The sequence below is a fragment of the Mesoplodon densirostris genome, chromosome 19, assembly GCF_025265405.1.
Source record: "Mesoplodon densirostris isolate mMesDen1 chromosome 19, mMesDen1 primary haplotype, whole genome shotgun sequence".
NCBI classification, from domain to species: Eukaryota; Metazoa; Chordata; class Mammalia; order Artiodactyla; family Ziphiidae; genus Mesoplodon; species Mesoplodon densirostris.
In genome coordinates, this window is record NC_082679.1 from 34,192,987 (window position 1) to 34,211,171 (window position 18,185).

General features: G+C 38.2%; 1 protein-coding gene across 1 annotated transcript in view; it reads right to left on the minus strand.

The window, feature by feature from the left end:
- TOX3 (TOX high mobility group box family member 3) overlaps window positions 1-18,185 on the minus strand; it is a 104,949-nt gene that overhangs the window by 23,041 nt on the left and 63,723 nt on the right. Inside the window, exons 2-3 of the mRNA XM_060085135.1 lie at window positions 7,955-8,020; window positions 3,612-3,866 (exon numbers count right to left, since the gene is read on the minus strand). Of these exons, the coding sequence (XP_059941118.1) occupies window positions 3,612-3,866; window positions 7,955-8,020 (321 nt within the window). The remainder of the gene's footprint in view (window positions 1-3,611; window positions 3,867-7,954; window positions 8,021-18,185) is intronic.

The window sequence follows — 18,185 nt, forward strand, 5'->3', positions numbered from 1 at the left end:
ATCAGACTAGAGACAATTATTTTACTGTCTGTTTCTTGGATATCAAAGAGAATTTTGAAATTCATCAAAGCTAACCTTCTGTTATGTACAACAGGCTAAGCTGAAAAGAATGTTAACAAGTTCAATTTTCATTCAATCAGCACTACTGCTCTCTGAAATGTTTCATTGCAGGAAAGAAATAAAAATAATCTATATGGTAATTATGAGGATGAATCCCCCAGTAACTTTCAGCTACATGAAAGGTCAGTTCTATTCAAGATATTTTATCAGTCCCCTGCACATACTCCTGTCCTGTCATTTTAAATCTGAACAGCATTTTATTTTCCCATTTACTGCTACCTGCAGAATTAAGTACTTAAGCCAAATAAGAAAAAAAAAAAAGAAATGTTGAATGCTGGCAAAGGCTATAATAGCATAGAGATAAATCGTTCAGCTGCTCTCTCTCAAGCCTCTAGGGCTGCAGATTTTTCTTCTCCTGGTGCACTGTGGGTATTCAAAACTTGTTCAACATGATTTCATTTCATTTCAGGCACTGCCTGAGAAAACTAAATTACAGAATCAATCATACAGAAGGTCAGAGTGAGACTTCATTACAAGTATTGCATGCTTGCATGAATATCTTTCATTTATGACTGACCCAATATGTCACAATAGCTGTCTAGTAAAAATAATCCACTTTCTGAAATTGATGTACTACTGATGTCAATGCTACTCAGCAGGCTGGGCAGATTATAGAGAGGTGTTAAAAAAAAAAAAAAGAAAGAAACCCTTTGGAGCGCACGTTGTAGATTTTTAGGATTGCAATCTTTTGTAGATTAAAATAATTTCCAGATGATCATCTGAACTGACAATAATGATCAGAGGTAAAGAATTTTTAACCAAACTATGACTGTTGATTTCAACTTGCCAGCGACACCCTGTGTGAAAATACACATATCCGCAACAAGCAAATCAAGGTTGTTCTTTGAAGTCACAAATGCATCAACTTTCAATTTTTTCAACAATTCGCTTTTGAATACCAGGGCATTATTTGCATATTTTGAAATGGGAATGCTAATCATTAGACTCTTTTTAATCCCCCCTTTTCTTTTTTGTTCCTGCTTTCTGCTTTTTAAATATAATGGCAGAAACTTAAGGAAGATAAACATGTTGTGCTGGTTGCCAACGAAAATGCAGCTAATCAGTAATGTGACAAACTGTCTCTCTTTCTAAAGGAAAACCAATGAAGCTCTGAAGAAAAGCTGGTTCAATACCCCATAAACAAGCTGGTTTTTCTTCTTATATGAAAGTCTTAATTCACCATAGCAATCCTTAACAGACAGCCATATTCATTTGGTTAATAAAACTTCTTACTTGCATAAGGTATGATAGCCGGTGCACACTGGGAAGCCGAGTGCATGATGTATAAAGTATTATTTATTATTTTTCTGGTGACTTTCCTAAGGGAAATCTCCGAGGAGCTGCTGTGGAGCATTATGATGTCGCCAGCCACCTCGGTACCCGGAGGGAAATATAGAAGAACCTTGACATAACCTATTTTTAACCATGCCTCTGGCGATTCTGAATTCAAGTTTATAGGTGAACATGTCAGGTAGTACATAGAACAAAGCCAACGACACATTGTATTCATCATAATTCTGTCCTGGTACATTTTATTTTTTTCCAACATTTGTGATTTAAAATCCCATGACATTTCTTCAAGGTGAAATTCTACTAGAATTTTCAACAAGATTAGTTTGTTTCCAGCCAAAATAAATATCATTCGGTTTCCGCAAAACTTCAGAAAGGCTCCAATAAATGTGATGAGGTCCATGTAAATACCATGACAACAGCTTGCACTTGCCTAAAGTACTCATGCTTTTAAAAATCAATGAAATAATTCAGTGGCTTGAGTGATTAGCAATACATTACAAAAGAAGCATTAAAAATTGAGTCCTCTCTTCCAATGCCAGCCCATGAAAGCATTGTTCTTTAAGTGTATGTGAATATCATAATTATTTTATGATTCCATTTTTAGTTCTTTCCAATATAGTAAATTCAATTGACCATGAAATGAAATTTCATAGTCAAAATGCCTCCTTTACACTTTTTTTATAGCAGCAATAACAGTTTTATAGCTTTAAGGCAAGGTAATTCATCAGATGTTTAATTTAAAGGCAGATTCTTATATTATTAATAAATATTTACCAATTTAATAAAGCACACATTTTAGCATGCATTATATGGTCTTTTAACTATTTCCCTAACTTAAATGAGCCTCGCTGAGCATCTATGAATAATGGTGAACCCTGGGCAAACTCTCTTGGTGACTAAACACCCTTTTTATTTTTATTATTTTCCAGGCACAACATTGCAAGGCTGATTATAGAGGAACAGACGACAGAACCCTCCCTTCCAGTGTCAAAGGGACAAAAATGTAAGAAAGTCCACAGGAAACAATTATTTGTGATGGCGAGGAACGTTTATGAATACTTAATGACCATTTCCCGACTGTTCCCTGCATTTTTTTCTGACAAAAAAGTAAAAATAAAAACCCTGATGTTCAGCTCAAACACAAAAGATCACAGGCAAAGAAAATGATGTTGCCGCAATCCTATTTGGGAAAGTAATCTTATATTTCAGAGAGCACACTGAATCTTTGCACTGCTAATCCACTACATATTTGGCAATCATCTGTTGTTATCTGGGGAGTTAACAATGAAACCAATAAACATCGCTGGCATGGTCATAACGTGCACAGAAATATGTAAACAAGCAATAGGAATTGTTTTTTGTTATACCAACACATCTGTTTCATTTTATCAGGGTTAAAAAAAAAGCCCTATAAACTATTAATCTTGTTTTAAAATGTCTGCCTAGTACCTCACCTAGATAGACACAAATGCATTATATACTACGATAGAAAAAAAAAAAAAACAATCCCAGCAGATGAGTTTAAAATATGTAAGCAGATTTACTCTGGTGATTGCTAACTATAATTGCACACTAAGAAGAACAGAACCAAAATTATTGCATTAGTAACCTTGGCTCTCTGGAGGGCCTTACTTGATGTTTACGACAATAAATACCACAATTAGGTATACTTCACACAATAACCCGCTCTATATTTTTCTCTGCTGGTTATAAGCAATTATTCTTTCTCCCTTTCTCTGTACCACAGTTTGATACTTCATCTCAGGTAGGAGCAAATCATGTATCATAAACGTGATGCTTTAATCCAACAAATGCAAAAGACCCAGGCACTTGATAAGGGCTTCCATTTCTAAAAACTCTCCTGGGCAAACTTTCAACTCAAGTACACCTCTTTGTCAAACCAAAGGCAAGGGAAGATGGGCTGCTTTCAAACCAATGAATCAGACTTCTCAGAAACTCATTTCAAACCAGAAGGATCTTGTTGGGTCCTCCTCTTTCAAGTCAACCAACCCAGCACGCTCTTGTCCCACACCAGGGATTAATCCACTACCTGCATTTAAATGGCATTGGGAGGAAAAATCCACACGTCCTCTGGTGGATAGGCACGAGCATGTTTTAGAACATGGGCTCTCAGATCTTTACCCTGAGAAGTACAAACAATAACTAAAACACTTTCAAGCAGTAAATTTGCTGCCTACCATATGCAACCCACTGCTATGAAGCACGCCATCTTGTTCCACGAGATTTCTTGAGATTGTAATGGAAGGAAGATCCAGGCTTTGAGGGGGAAACTGGGGCGTGAATTCACTTCCCTGGGAAGGCAACGGATCGCTGAGGCCTTGAAAAGGTAGAAGTACATCAGGCATGCCCAGAGCGGGGTCCGATTCTGGAGGTGGCGTGATTGGGGGTATTTCAAACTCCTCATCTCCGAGGCTTGGTGTATGGAACGTCTGCTAAAGGAAACAAAATACAGATATCTTCATATTCTCTTCCTATATCTTATTTCTCCTTGGAGGGAAAAAGAAAGATTTCACATGAAAATACTACATAGCTAGGCCAAATATTTCTCAAATGAAAATATCTTAAACACAGATTTCCATATATAAAGTTTTGCTGATCATTCTGATTAAAGATTTGAGTCTCATTATCATATGATTTTAATGGAGTATAAGTATTAACAGTTTTTTAATGCGTACTTAATTAGCAACATCTGTCTTTGTTGTTAGTTGGAGCACCAGCAACATTAGATTTGGCTATATAACAAATTGCCACTTTATTGATATGTTAGTGAAACGGCTCAAACGCTTACATTATCCACATGCTTCATCAAATGCTGACGATTTTGTGGAGCACACACACAACATTAATCCAGAAGTGAACATTACACATATTTACTTTCTGCCACAACATATAAAACAAGTGATATTGAAGGTATGGTTTGCTTTTTAAATTTCCTTATTGGTATATTCTCAAGTGCAATGAATGCTTCCATGGAAATTGTTACTGTTTGCAATACAGCATTTCATATAAGGATTATCAGAGTACATATGTCCACGGCTTTTATTTAAATTGTAAGGAGAGTTGTTTTCTTTTATAGGAAGATTTTGATATGTATTTATCAGAACACTTTTCTTCCAGTCTTCAGCTTTTAGAGACCATAGAACGAGCATAGAGATATATTGATAGAAATGTTCTAATTCCATGGATGTTGCTCAATTACCTAGACAAGTGTTATTTCTCAAGACCTAAGTAAATAATGCATTGTTTTCTTCACAGATACTTAGATTCTTAAAGATAGTGTTTTCACATAGGGCCTTGGGATGCAAATCAGGGCTGCCTTGCTGAAGCCCATGAATTGTCTTTCTTAAAATAGAACTTGGATTTTGTGGGGAGAAGGGTCAAGGTCTAGAATATTTTTTTGGTAGGATGAAGGGGTTCAGGGACAGCTCAGATACTTTTTATTCCTAGCTCAGAGGGTCAACATTATAGTTCATTTATTACTAATAGCATTTTTTGAAGAATGAATTGGTGCCAGATAATTTGAATCTGTTGTAACTGGTTAAAAGAACTAATTAAGAGCTGAAAATCATCCTTCTTCAAGCTATCAATGATGATGTAACTTAAGAACCATTTGAGAGAAAACAGAAACAAACGTAAGGGGGAAAAAAAACCATTTCTTGCCTATAGAACCTGTCAACTACTATTTGTATCTCACCAGAAATAAAGAGGTCACAAGCTATGGGAGTCTATGGCAGGACAATTGAACATCTTGAGGTTCTTAGCAGATTCAATAGATGCAAAACATTAGAGCATAATAACACATTTGAAAGCTAGAATGAAATATTAGATTTTCTGACATATTTATTCTAATAATGACCCCCCCAAGGATGTCAATTTCTGACTGTGGTACCCCGAGTTCTCAAACACAAAGGGATGAATTGGCCACAAGCGTGGTTGGCTAATGAATGTAACCCTATGGCTGCATTTGCCGTTATTTTGGCACTAATGTGGTCTAGTAACAGATGCAACTGTAATTTGTGACTCATTTGCTACCCCATTACTGCTTAATGAAATCTAACATATCACATTAACAATACGGATAAACACTCATTCTTGATATGTGGCATTTGGCTGTTTTCATTACCACTGTAATTAACACTTGAAATATTATTTCAATAAATATTTAAAGTACTTTAAAAATGGTCAGGGTAATCATGACACAGACAGAAAACATGAAGCAAATGTGTGATTTTCAAACTCAAAGCATCCTGGTCCCAGTAGTGTTATCTACAGGGTGATATCTATGGGAAGGGGATCGGTTTCAGGCACAATTTCGACTTTACAGCATCAAATCTAAAGTCTTCCTGAATTAGTCTGTACTCATTAAAATGTTAAAAAAACAAATAAATTTACTTTTAATGCAGTGATTGGGAAATTAGGCACATGCTATAACATAGTGCATTAACATTTACTTGGGCTTTATTTTTTCAAGAAAAGATGTACAGTGAAATAATTATATAAGATTACTACTTAAATTCTAACATGTCTTAAGTGAGGCAGTTAAAATTAAGGAGGTTGTCATTTTTATTTTTGTTAAGGAATAAAGAGAGATCTTACATATTATGTGTTCCTCCAGTATATTTTTTTAAAGACAAATTAATTTTGAGCTAGAATTTAATATATTACTATTTCATAACCTAATAAAACAATACCATAATATTATATTATATAACTAAGAAAATGCTAAAATCTTAAATGACTTTTAAAGAGGGGTAATCCATTAAATATAAAGTTAAACATTCCTTAGAGAAAAGAGTAATCACAACACTGGTTATCTGAGATAATAAAAATAACCAAGTATGGCAGCAACCAAAGAAAAAGACATTAACTTCTGCAACTATGCCATATGACCAATATCAGATTAATCAGTTAGAGTTTATATGATTACTTTTTACAGATATTGACTTTCCAGTGTTTACCTTGTACATGTTAAAGTAGTATGTACATGATTAAATACCATCTGTACTGAAATGTTCAAAACATTTGTTCCTTTTGATAAAAATGCAAATCTGGAGAACTGTTATATCAACATATAACAGCCAATGTCTGACACGGTGAATTATCACAGCTGGAATTAAATTGTCTCTGAACAGCTGCTGGCAGTAGAGCTTTCATCAATGTTTGATTCAAATGTAGGGAAAAAAATCCTACAGAATGAAACATCATGTTGTCCTTACAGATGGGGTTTGTGCTCATTATCACAAACAACACAGCAGCCAGTGCCAAACAATATTCCCTTATCTAGGCAGTATCCTTGGTTAGAGAGATGATGGTCACTGCAAAAATGATTAATCTACGGATACCCTTAGTTCTCGATTCCCCAACTTTTTCTACTAATTTCTCCAAGTTAATTTCTTCCATACCACTTGCTTCCCTGTAACTGAGATCATTTACGAAGCCATTATGATTTTCATTCTCTGGGGTCAAGCTGGTCCAGTTTCCTATATTTGAATGTATTTGGAAAATGAAGACTTTTTATTACAGGAATCACAAAAGGAAATGTTCCATTTGGACCAATTTCACTTCTGCTTGTTCTTGTTTTAAAATCTTAAATCTCACACAGTCTACCATTTTTAAGAAACCATTTTTTTCTTTTAAAATTTGTATTGGAGTATAGCTGATTCACAATGTTGTGTTACTTTCTGCTGTACAGCAAAGTGAGGCAGTTATACATATATATATATCCGCTCTTTCTTTTTTCTTCCCCCGCCCCCCCCCCGGCTCTTTCTTGATCTAATCAAGATGGAGGTTGTTCTGGAGGGCAGGCCAATGAGACCAAGACAGCACCCTTAAGTCACTAAGTAGGGAAGGCAGTGAAAACAGCAACAAAAATATGTTTGTTCCATGGGCACTGGTAAACTTCAGACAAACTCAGAGCCACCATGGTGTTGCATTTCAAATCCATCGACTGATTTTCCTAGCTATAGCCGAGTCTTGGAGCGTGCCCATTCATTCATTCAATACATATTTATTGAGCACCTACTATGTGCCAGGCACTGTACTCGGGTGTGGGAATCTAACAAAAACACTCATTTTACACCACTCTCACTGAAGACCCCAGAAATTGTAATACTGTTCTGCCACACTGTTCCCAAACCATGTCAACTTAATGAAATTATCCCCAGAGCTGTGTGCAGTTTAAATATTTCCTATTAGGAGTCCCTTCCATCCTAGTTTCCAAATATAGTTTGGATAGATATTCTATCCTTTCTTATATATTTACTCTTGCTTGCATCTATATTCTTTTCATCAAGAGATGTGTATGTGAGTTACTAATGTTCCTAACAGCCTATGGACAAGTGATAAAGACTTGTCAGGTTATTTTCTCTTCCAATAAGTTTTTCTCGTTTTTCCTCCGAAGTCGTTACCTCGTGCCACATAATAACAAGATAAATTCAATACTTGGCTTTTGCCTTCCAGCCTGTTAAATGATCTAAATAACACACAAAACATGAGCAGATACATTAAGGCAGACACCTACCTCGCTGGCTGCAAAGAAAGCGTTGTTTGCTTCAGCCATATTCATGTAGTTATTGTTACTTCCAAACTGAAAGAAAACAGATCGTTTTATGTTAATATGCAGCATCATAAAGAATTCTGGGGGTTTACTTACTGCTTAGATGGGATTTGGAAAGAATGTTGGTGTTATGAGATAAAAGGGTGGTTTCACTCGGACCAAATGTGAACTGTGACAGATTTCAGAGCGCTATGCTATATGCTGTCGGCTGGTTCCCTCAGAAAATAAAGCACCGAGTTAAGCTAACGCGATAATTCTAGAAAATAGTGTTGTTTCTCATCGAGACTAATAGCAAAGGGAGACAATTGTAAACATTTGGCCAACTGGTCACTAGTGGGTGTTGTTTATCGAACTGGCATTTGTCAGAGGTTAGCAGGAAAAGAGTTTCCAAGAAAATCACCCTGACACATTTTTAAAGCATGTTGGGATTTCATAGCTTACTTTTCAAGAACAGATGTCACAAGTGTGGGTAGGTTAAAATGTGAATTAAAGTGAATAGAATTCAATTCCCAGGACTCAAATTCTATTTTCCCGTGAATGGGGTGTGGCATGAATATAAATAAATAATAAGACTAAAGAGTACTTTTTAAATCTCCAGAGTTTAAAACGATATCTATATCCATCAGAGCTGTTGAAAACAGTGGTATTTAATCTCTCAATGTAACATTAAGTGCAAAGAGGTTTAAAATATAAGCGGGATCCTATGAACACAGCAATTTTTATTTAATTCCCTAACACAATAGCCCATTCAGGCCATCACAAATAAGACTGTATCAGCATTTCAGACATAAGCCCTTTCCTTCTAGAGACCTGTTATCAAAATGTAAAACTTGGATTTTGGCAGAAACGTATTTTAAGGTTCAGATGGTCTAAGTAGGAACGTTTTGTTGCTTTAAACATTCTCTTATCAGTCTGGCAATGTGGAAAGGCTCTGTGAGCATAATTATCCGGAGCTATATTATCTTCATGATTTTTAAATGGTAAAAGAATGCCCTTCTTTTTATAAAGTGTATTATTTCCTTCCTTTCATGCATCAAATAACACATAGGTTTGGTCTCCACAGGGTGAAATGTATATCCATTCTCTATTATAAATAGAGCTAGTAATTATTTAAAGTAAAAGGCACAATTTTCCCAAAGAGATAGGTACACAGATAGATACAAACACACAGATAAATACAGAGAATAAATATAGATACAGACACATAGATATGAAATACCCACATAATCCTCCTCCCAATAAACCCACAAGCACTTATTTCTGGGGGGCTCTCATCCTCTGACTCTGAACCTGTAGGATTCGTGCACAGAAGTGGGACTGACACGCTGCACTTTCTCGTGTCAGGGATCCAAGAACCAAGCAGGATTTATACGGAAGGCTCTAAGGGTTCCAGAACGCTTTTTATGGTCTACAGAAGCAAAATCCCACCCTGTAAAATCACACCTAAATACATCCTCACACAACGAGCCCTCAGATTCATTTGGATAAGTATCTTTATAAGGATTTATGAAAGATGTATTTGTTAGCATTTAAGAAAGCCCTTTATCTAGTTTCTCTGAAGCCATGTGATATCAAAAACACATGGTGATGGCTTCACAAATGTATACTTATCTTCAAACTCATCAAGTTGTATACATGAAATATGTACAGTTTTTTTGTAGGTCCATGATACTTCAATAAAGTGTTTCAAAAATAATTTTAAAAATAAAAAGAAACATGTGAGCAGGAGCATGAACACACACACACAGTTTTCCCCCATTATTTATTTTATTTATTCATTTATTTATTTTGCGGTACAAGGGCCTCTCACTGTTGTGGCCTTTCCCGTTGTGGAGCACAGGCTCCGGACACGCAGGCTCAGTGGCCCAGCCGCTCCACGGCATGTGGGATCTTCCCAGACCGGGGCAGGAACCCGCATCCCCTGCATCGGCAAGCGGACTCTCAACCACTGCGCCACCAGGGAGGCACCCCCATTTTTTTTTTACAACGTTAAATATATGCAAGAAAAGGGATAGGTTTCTATCTTGGAATTTTTGATGAATGGATGATTTTAGAGTTAAGATCTCGGGCCTCCATTTAGAATGTTCTTTTTGGAGATTTATGAGAACTTGGGCCACGATGTATATTCTGCATACCAATTCCTAAAAGCCTGTATCACAACTTTACTGTTATTTAAATGTAGGTTTTGTTGGGGAATTAGACATCCATTTAAGGCAAACAGCTCATTATCAGAGAGCATATTTTTAAAGATTAAACTCACTTATTATCCAATAGCACCTAAAACAACAAAGAAAAATAAAATGGCTATTAAAGAAGGGCCTAAACAATTCAAAAAACAAATTAAGCTTAGAGTGAAATAAGAACTGGGTTAGAAATCCTCTTCTGAACAGTTAGTATGCGAATGTAATTACTGAAGAAACCACAGCTAATCAGCTGTGAATTGTATCCATTAATTAGTATTTGCCCTGGAGAAATGAGAAAAATCAGTAACAACGCTGGCACGGTGGCGTGCTGATGAGCCACGAGACGACTCCCACCGTGGTTCCTCAAGCAGGTGGCTCCAGTGGTCCACGTAATTTGAAAAGCTCTCACCTGAAGTACTGAGCTGGAATTACAAAGCACTCCTCGCATATCTTTTGTATCTATATAAGGCCTTAATTAATGGCTTTTAATTTGGAAACACTCGGCGATCAGGCGGCAACAGCTATAAATAATTTCAAATGGAAGCAAAGGTTCCTATTCTGTTTGGGGTAAAATATCTCCTCTGCACAGATGGATTCAGACGTTGACTTGTTGCAATCATCTTTCTTCTGTGCAGGGGGCTGGGGCCCTGGTTTAGAGAGGAAGAGTAGTCAGAAAAAAAAAAATACAGGATGCCCAGTTAAATTTCATTTTTAAATATACCACTTCTTATTTTAGTATAAGTATGTCCCTTGCAGTATTTGGGATATACTTATAGAAAAAAAATTATTCTTTATTTATGGGGGACTCAAATTTAACTGCATGTTGTATGTTTTTATTTGCTAAATCTGGCCACCCGACTGCCATGGTGGACCTGATCGGGAAGAAAGGGATCCCACGTTTCCCTGGCTTTACCTTATTGAGTAATGCTAGCTTAATTTTATTTATTTTCTTTTAAAACATGACCTCTGAATCTTGTGTTGCTTGTTTCATGTAAGAACAGGTCCAATTCTGAGAGAAAAAGTGATCCTTTGGGGTGGATCTCTAATATAATGACCTCAGAACAGTTAACTTTAACTGAATTGTGTACCATTAAATTTATGTTCTAAGAGACCATGACATCGGTAAACACATTATACTACAAAAACCCTAGGTCCACGAGGGAAGGGGCCCTAACTGTGTTCACTGCCGTCTCCCTCAGAACTAACAACAACGCCTGGCATATGAGAAGCCCTCCACTATTTGTTGAAGGAAGGGAGAGAGGAAGAAAGGTCGATCGCATTTTAACTTCAGTGTATCATAATCAACCATTGTAAATGGAGCAATTTTACCCCTTACTTTTTTTATGGTGATAATGGTAATAAGGGTTTACCCAGTGAAGTCCTCTACATAATTTCATTTAACTTTCCAGAGTGGGACCAAATGTAACTTATTTTCCCAAGAACCAGTTAGAGAAATATAATTACTATCCCTATTTTACAGATGAACATACTGAGGCTTTTTGGGGTCAGGCAACTTGCCCAAAATCACAGATACAAGCAATGAAGTCTGACATCCCTCCTGCTGCACAATCTGTATCACTTAGGTTCCAATCGCAGCAAAAAACTTGAATATTTCACTCAGTGATCAATTTCAAAACTTTATTTTTAACGATCTTACTCAAAGCTTGAATTTCCCAGAGGGTATCTCATTTACTAAGTCTAGTAAAACATTCCTCAAGAAAAGGGTCCCAAAGTCCAATAAGTTTGGGAAAGGCTGCGGATCACCGCCCTCTCTTGGATGAGTCACAGTGCTCGCTGTAAAGTTAAAGGCTCTGAGAAGTCCTGCAGTTCACTCTTCAGCAAATATTTCCATGCCCACAACATGCAAGACACTGGAGACAAAATGACACAAAAGACGGCAAGGTTCCTACTTGGACACACCTGACTCTAAGTGGGAGATGGTAAACTTCTCTCCCAGGTTCGCTGTGGAGCGCTTCCTTTTCATTTCCTCCACGACACCTTGTGGGAACACACTCTGGGAAACCTTGTTCCAAATCCTTTATTGACAGTACTTTCTTACTATCCCTGGATCCTTCTTATAAAAGCTAATATCGTAATTTTGCACCATGGTAAAATTTACGCATTTTGCGAATCAACTAAATGCGAATTTCTACATTATGCAATTCTAAGTCACCTTAATTTGGCCTATTTCCAAACTTTTTCGATGGTAACTCTCCACTGATGTTCCTTCCAGGATCCCCTACCCAATGATATAAGGTTCTTCTATGCGATTTCAAGAGTCAAAACAAAATATTTCAAATAAATTAAATGAAATTCAGGTGAAACAGAGAGTTAACCACTCTAAAGAGCATTTAAAAACATTATGAAAGAAATAGGCCAATTCCAACTGTTTTAAAGACCTCATATATATTGGGAAGTGGTCACTGTGAGGCAGGGGCATTTATGAGGTGCGCTGGTGATGATCGGTCCCTTCCAATTTGATAGGCTCTAATAGGTGTGATTCCCAAAGATACATTCTCAAAAGATATAATTATAAAGCAGAGCTAAAACAATTACTCTGCGTGTCGAACTTCTGTATCTTAATAATTTCGCAAAAGAACATCTTCATTGTACTTGGAGGTAGGTTTGCTTTCACTGCTTGATGAGTAATTATAGTTTTGGCAAATACAATTTATGAAGGACATCAATTAAAAAGGAGCATTGCAGGATTTAAAAAAAAATTATTAAAGACCATCGTGTTTGTGGCCCGACGAGCCACGTGAAATGCCAAAGTAAATTAATGGAGATTGTTAAGTCTAGCTCGTCCAGCAAAAGGCTTGGAAGACAGTGAAACAGCAGACAATAACCCATCTGTAATCACAAGACGAAGACTTCAGCCTGGTGAGTCCACACAACATCATTTTCACTGAAATTATTTTGACACCCATGTGAAGAACTGTATGGGCTTCTAATAAAACAGCATTAACTACAGGGTATCAAACAGCTAAACGGCACAAATTTAATCCTAAAAAAAAAAAAAAAAGATAATCCTTTGAATTCTCTTTTCTTTTTTCCCATTAGATTTGTTAGCAGACACCATCCAATTTGATGCCTCAGTAAGGACATCTGTCAAGTTGCTTACACAAATGAACTGTGCCATCGTGGATCAAGTGTGCCAAGCATGGTCACATGATAGAGAATGCTGCACTGCTAAGTTCACACACTCTCGAAGCCTCTGTTAACTGCCCCGCGGAAAAGAACTTACCAGAGATAATCAAGTTTTAACCATTTTCAGCAGTAGTAATCTGTTTCAAGATAGAAAGCCCAAAAGAGTGAACACGAGCCCAATATGGCGAATGATAATAATACTGATGATGATCAGAGGTAAATTTGGAGTGCCATACCAGGAAACAGAGAATGACTTGGTCAATAAAGTCAGTCTGTACCAAAGGTTAGGGGGTCAACAATAGGCTAGAAACAAAAAACTGCAAACAATGGACTATGAGGTATAATTAGCAGAAGAACATACATACATATACACACATAATTCTGCTAATTATACAATTATATATTGAGAGAATTATGCACACACATATATACAATTATACACACATACATATATACATATGCACACATACATTAACAGGTTCAAGTACAAAGCAAGATTTTTTTTTAAAGAAATAAACTTTCAAAAATATTATTTACCATTGCATACGCTAAAAACTCCTAGATAATTATCTCCCGAGCACCCGACTCATATATACAATTGCCCACAGCACTTCCCCTTGGTTGTCAATAGGCATCTCAATCATGCAAGCAAAACTGGATTCCTCATCCTCTCCCCAAACCACTCCACCCGCAGCCTTTCCTCATCTCCTTTGATGGGGAAGTGACTCAGTTCCGGTGACTCAGGCCAAAAATCATCCTTGAATCCAGTCTTTCTCTCTCCCTTCCCTCATCAAGTCATCAAAGGACTCTGTTGGCTCATCTTTCCAATTATATCCAAAGCTGACCGCTTGCCACCCCTCCACAGGATTCAGGCAGGCCCCAGCCATCCGTTCCCTCCCGCATCTCTGCTGCAGCCTCCTGGCAGGTCCTGCTGGCTCTGCCATGCTCCCACCACAGTCTATTCTCAGCACAGAGCCAAAGGAATCCTTTGAAAATCCAAGGCAGATCACATCGTTCCTCTGCTCAAAACTTTGCAATGGCTGCCCATTCACCCAAGGGAAGAAGCCCAAGTCTGTACAATGGCCCCATTTCTTCTCTGACCTTGGCCAATGTTCTCCCCCCTTGATTATCCTACCCTAGCCCTGCCGGCCTCCTTGCTTTTGCTTCAAGACCCCGGACACATTCCTGTCTCAGGGCCTTTGCACTGGCTGTTTCCTGTGCCCAGACTGTTGTCCTTCCAAGTGTCCCCATGGCTTGCTCACTTCCCTCCTTTTGAGTCTTTTCTCAAATGTCACCTTCTCTCTGACCACTGTATAAAATTTCTTGGCAGCCCTCCTCCACCTCTAGAACTCTACCCTTCTTTCCCTACTCGATTTTTTCCATAACTTTTCAACATATTTCTTGTATTTCTCCCCCTACTAGACTGTTAACTTAATAAGAATGTGTTATCTGTTGTTTACACTGATGTCCCAGTGCCAAGAAGAGTGTTTGATAAATAGTAGGTGCTCAATAAATCTCAATTGAATGAACAAACAGATGAATTAATTTCTAGATGTGAAATGATGGTATGTAGAATTGTCCTCCAAGCCAAGCAGGGCACAGAATAAGCACTTGAAATTCAAATGAACAGGAGAAACCAAGCATCTGTCACCACAGGTCCCTCCAAAAACCACGCCTATGGGGAAAAAGTGGTAAGAGGAAGAATTATACATTCTAATAAAATGAATATTTGAAACACTAGAGATACTTAGCTTGAAAAAAAATGCTTTATTCTAGCAAATGCACTTACCCTTTTCTAGAAAAGATAAAAAGGGCTAGGTGGGTGGGGTTGGAGTGTTAAGGATGGATGCCTTCAGTGGCCAAAAACAAGCTGCAGTGAAAAAAGAGGCAAAAAGAAAAGAGAGAGCCAACAATCTAACATCACTGGGGCAAGAATTTGAGCATGAAATTTGATACCTGATTTTTTTCTCATTGAAAAATATCCTGTTTTTTGAAGATTTTGCTTTGTAGTCTAGGTCAGAGTTTCTCAAAGTGTGGTGCTAGGGACCACGGAATAAGCAGATGCCTGGTAACGGTGCAGATGACCTGATCCCCACCGTGGATTTACTATATCAGAATCTCTAGGCAGCAGGAACCTAAAAATCTGTATTTTTTTTTTACCGACTTCTCAGGAACTCTAAAATACACTCATACTTGAAAACAATGAGCCTGATTAATTTTAGGCTAATGGGTAGAAATTTCTTTAAAAAAAAAAAAAAACCTTTCCATATATAGGTTGCTGATCTTCCTGAAATGCTGATATAGCACAGGCTGTAGTGTTTAGAGAAATAAAGCCTTCATTCAATTATTTACAATCTCTTATTACCTTTCTTGCTTAGAGGAAAAAGTAATCACTTGTGAGGTGACCCCCCCCTCCCCTCCCCTCATGACCAGGAGGAAGGACTGAAACATCCTAACTTGGACCAAGTAGGAAATGCAAGTTTCACTGTTAGATTTTTCAACACGTTCTGTGGACCCACACAAGAAACAACAATGCCTAAACATATGGACTCTACCCAAACAGGGAGGCCTTTGGATTTTCATGATCTGGACACATTTGAGTCTGTGAATTGCATAGCCATCTGGACTAATTAGAAGGAGCAAGAAAAAAAAAAAAAAGAAAAGAAAAAAAAGTCCCAACAACTTCTGAGACCCAACTGCACTTGTTTAATATCAGAAAAACAAATATAAGTAGAGGAGAGGGTACTAAGCTTCTCAAATCAAGTTTTCTTTTATGGAGCAATCTGTGGGACTGGCCCAGCAACCGAGCATCACCAACATTCAGAAAATAGGAAAAGGCCTGATTTTCCTTAAATACACACCAAAAGGGGCCAAATATGCTGTGGAGTGACCGTGCCTTTTGTGTAATTATAGTTTATCTCACTTCCTCCCAAAAGCCTTACCAACACTTCAGTGAGTACCTATTAGATGCTAATTAAAAGGATATGGTTGGGGCTATATCTACCTTTCTGAAGACCTCAAGAAGTAGAAGTAGAAGGCATGTTTGTTGGTTTTAAGCGATGACAATTCAGTTAGGGTGATAGGACAAAAATAGTTATCAACCGAAGGGCCAGGTCAGTGAGTGACACTGACAAATGGTCTGCAAGTTTAGAAGACGGAATCAAAAGGGAATCACCTTTCCGAGGAACACGTCTTGAACCAAGGAGGAAGGCAGGAGGAGGGGGTGTCCCAGGCAGAGAGGATGGGGTGAGTGAAGCTGCAGACCTCAGCATGTACTGGCTTCTTTCCAGGAACAGAGACCTATCTGGCTGCAGGGGAGGGGCAGGTGTGGAGGGAAGGTGGGGTCAGCTGGAAGAGATGGTCTGCAGCCAGGCTCTGGAGGGCCCTGAAGCCCAGTCTAAGTATGTTGAAATGCACTGAACAGGAAGGTCCAGGAAGGATTTTGTTGGAGGGAAGAGGTAGCGAGAGAGATGTAAAGGCCGCCCCTGAGCACATAGCTAGTGGGAGGTATGCAAGATTGGTATCAGGAAAGACAGAAGCTGGGAGACCAGTTAACATGGCAAGCCTGGTGCAAAGTTGCAGATGCCAAGACTGGGCAGAAGCAATAGAAGGAAGAGTGAAATACAGACAGCACTTTGAGATCACGAGTCAGACTAACTGGCTTTGTGCTCCAATCCTGCCGAGCTAGTTATGGGATGGTAGGCAAGTTACCGAACTCATCTTAAGGACAAGTTCAAACCCCACATACACCCCATCCTTGGTCTTTTGTCTATTCCCTTGCTTTATGTCCCTTCACAGGACTTGTCACTGCCTGACTTCACCCCATTTAGTTGTCTGTCTCTCCTCTTACTAGAACGGAGTCTGTGGTGACAAGGAATTCGTCTGGTTCCACGTGGTTTCCTCTGGTCCCAGTGTAAGTATGGCTGCCCACAGTAAGTATGTATCAGTATTATCAGTGGAATGCATGAGTGAATGAATGAGCCAGAAAGATCCAAGTTCAAATCCCAGCTTTACCACTTACATGCTGGGTATCATCAGGTATGTTGCTTCATGTTACCTCTCTGAGCTTGTTTCCTCATTTCTAAGGAGGAAAGGATAGAACTTTGTGGGACTGGGCTACGTAAGGAGAAGTAACATAAGACAAAGCCCCCAGCAAAGGGTCTTATGTGGAAGAGGCATGTGATTTAAAAAAAAAAAAAAAAAAAAAAAACAAGTTGAGAGTGAAGAGCCTGGAAAGGTAGGAATTTGGTAATGTGGGAAAAATAAATGGATCACTGAAACATTTCATGCAATATTTATTAAGTGCCTACAATATAAAAGACAGTAGATATTGGGTAAAAAATATGTGAATAAGACTCAGTTTCAACCCAAGAAGAGCTCTAATGGAAAAGATAGGTAGGACGCCACATGACAGGTGCTGCACCAGAGATATAAGCAAAGCACTCCCCCTGGAAAGTCAGCAGAAGTTTTCAAATAAGAGGAGCCATTTAAATGGGGGTCTTGAAGGCTGTGTAGGAACTTGCCTATGAGACAAGAGCACTCTGGTCGAGAAAACTACTTGTCATAAAGTTGGCCTGGCAGACAAAGAAACGGGGATGCATGCATTCTTAGCAGAGAGGACAGAGGAAGAGTAGATATGGGAACCAGTAAGTACAGACTGCTCTTTGGAGAGGTTTAGCTCAGACATGCTGTATGGACAAAAGGACACTTGCAGATGTTTGCAAGTAGAGGAAAGACTAAAGACAGAAGAGAAGGAATATCAGCCGACAATAAGCAGAAGAAAAGATTCAGAGTATAACTTCCAGAAGGTAAGAATAATGTTTTCTCTGTGTGTCTTCCATTGTATTTGGCAAACTGTGGGCATC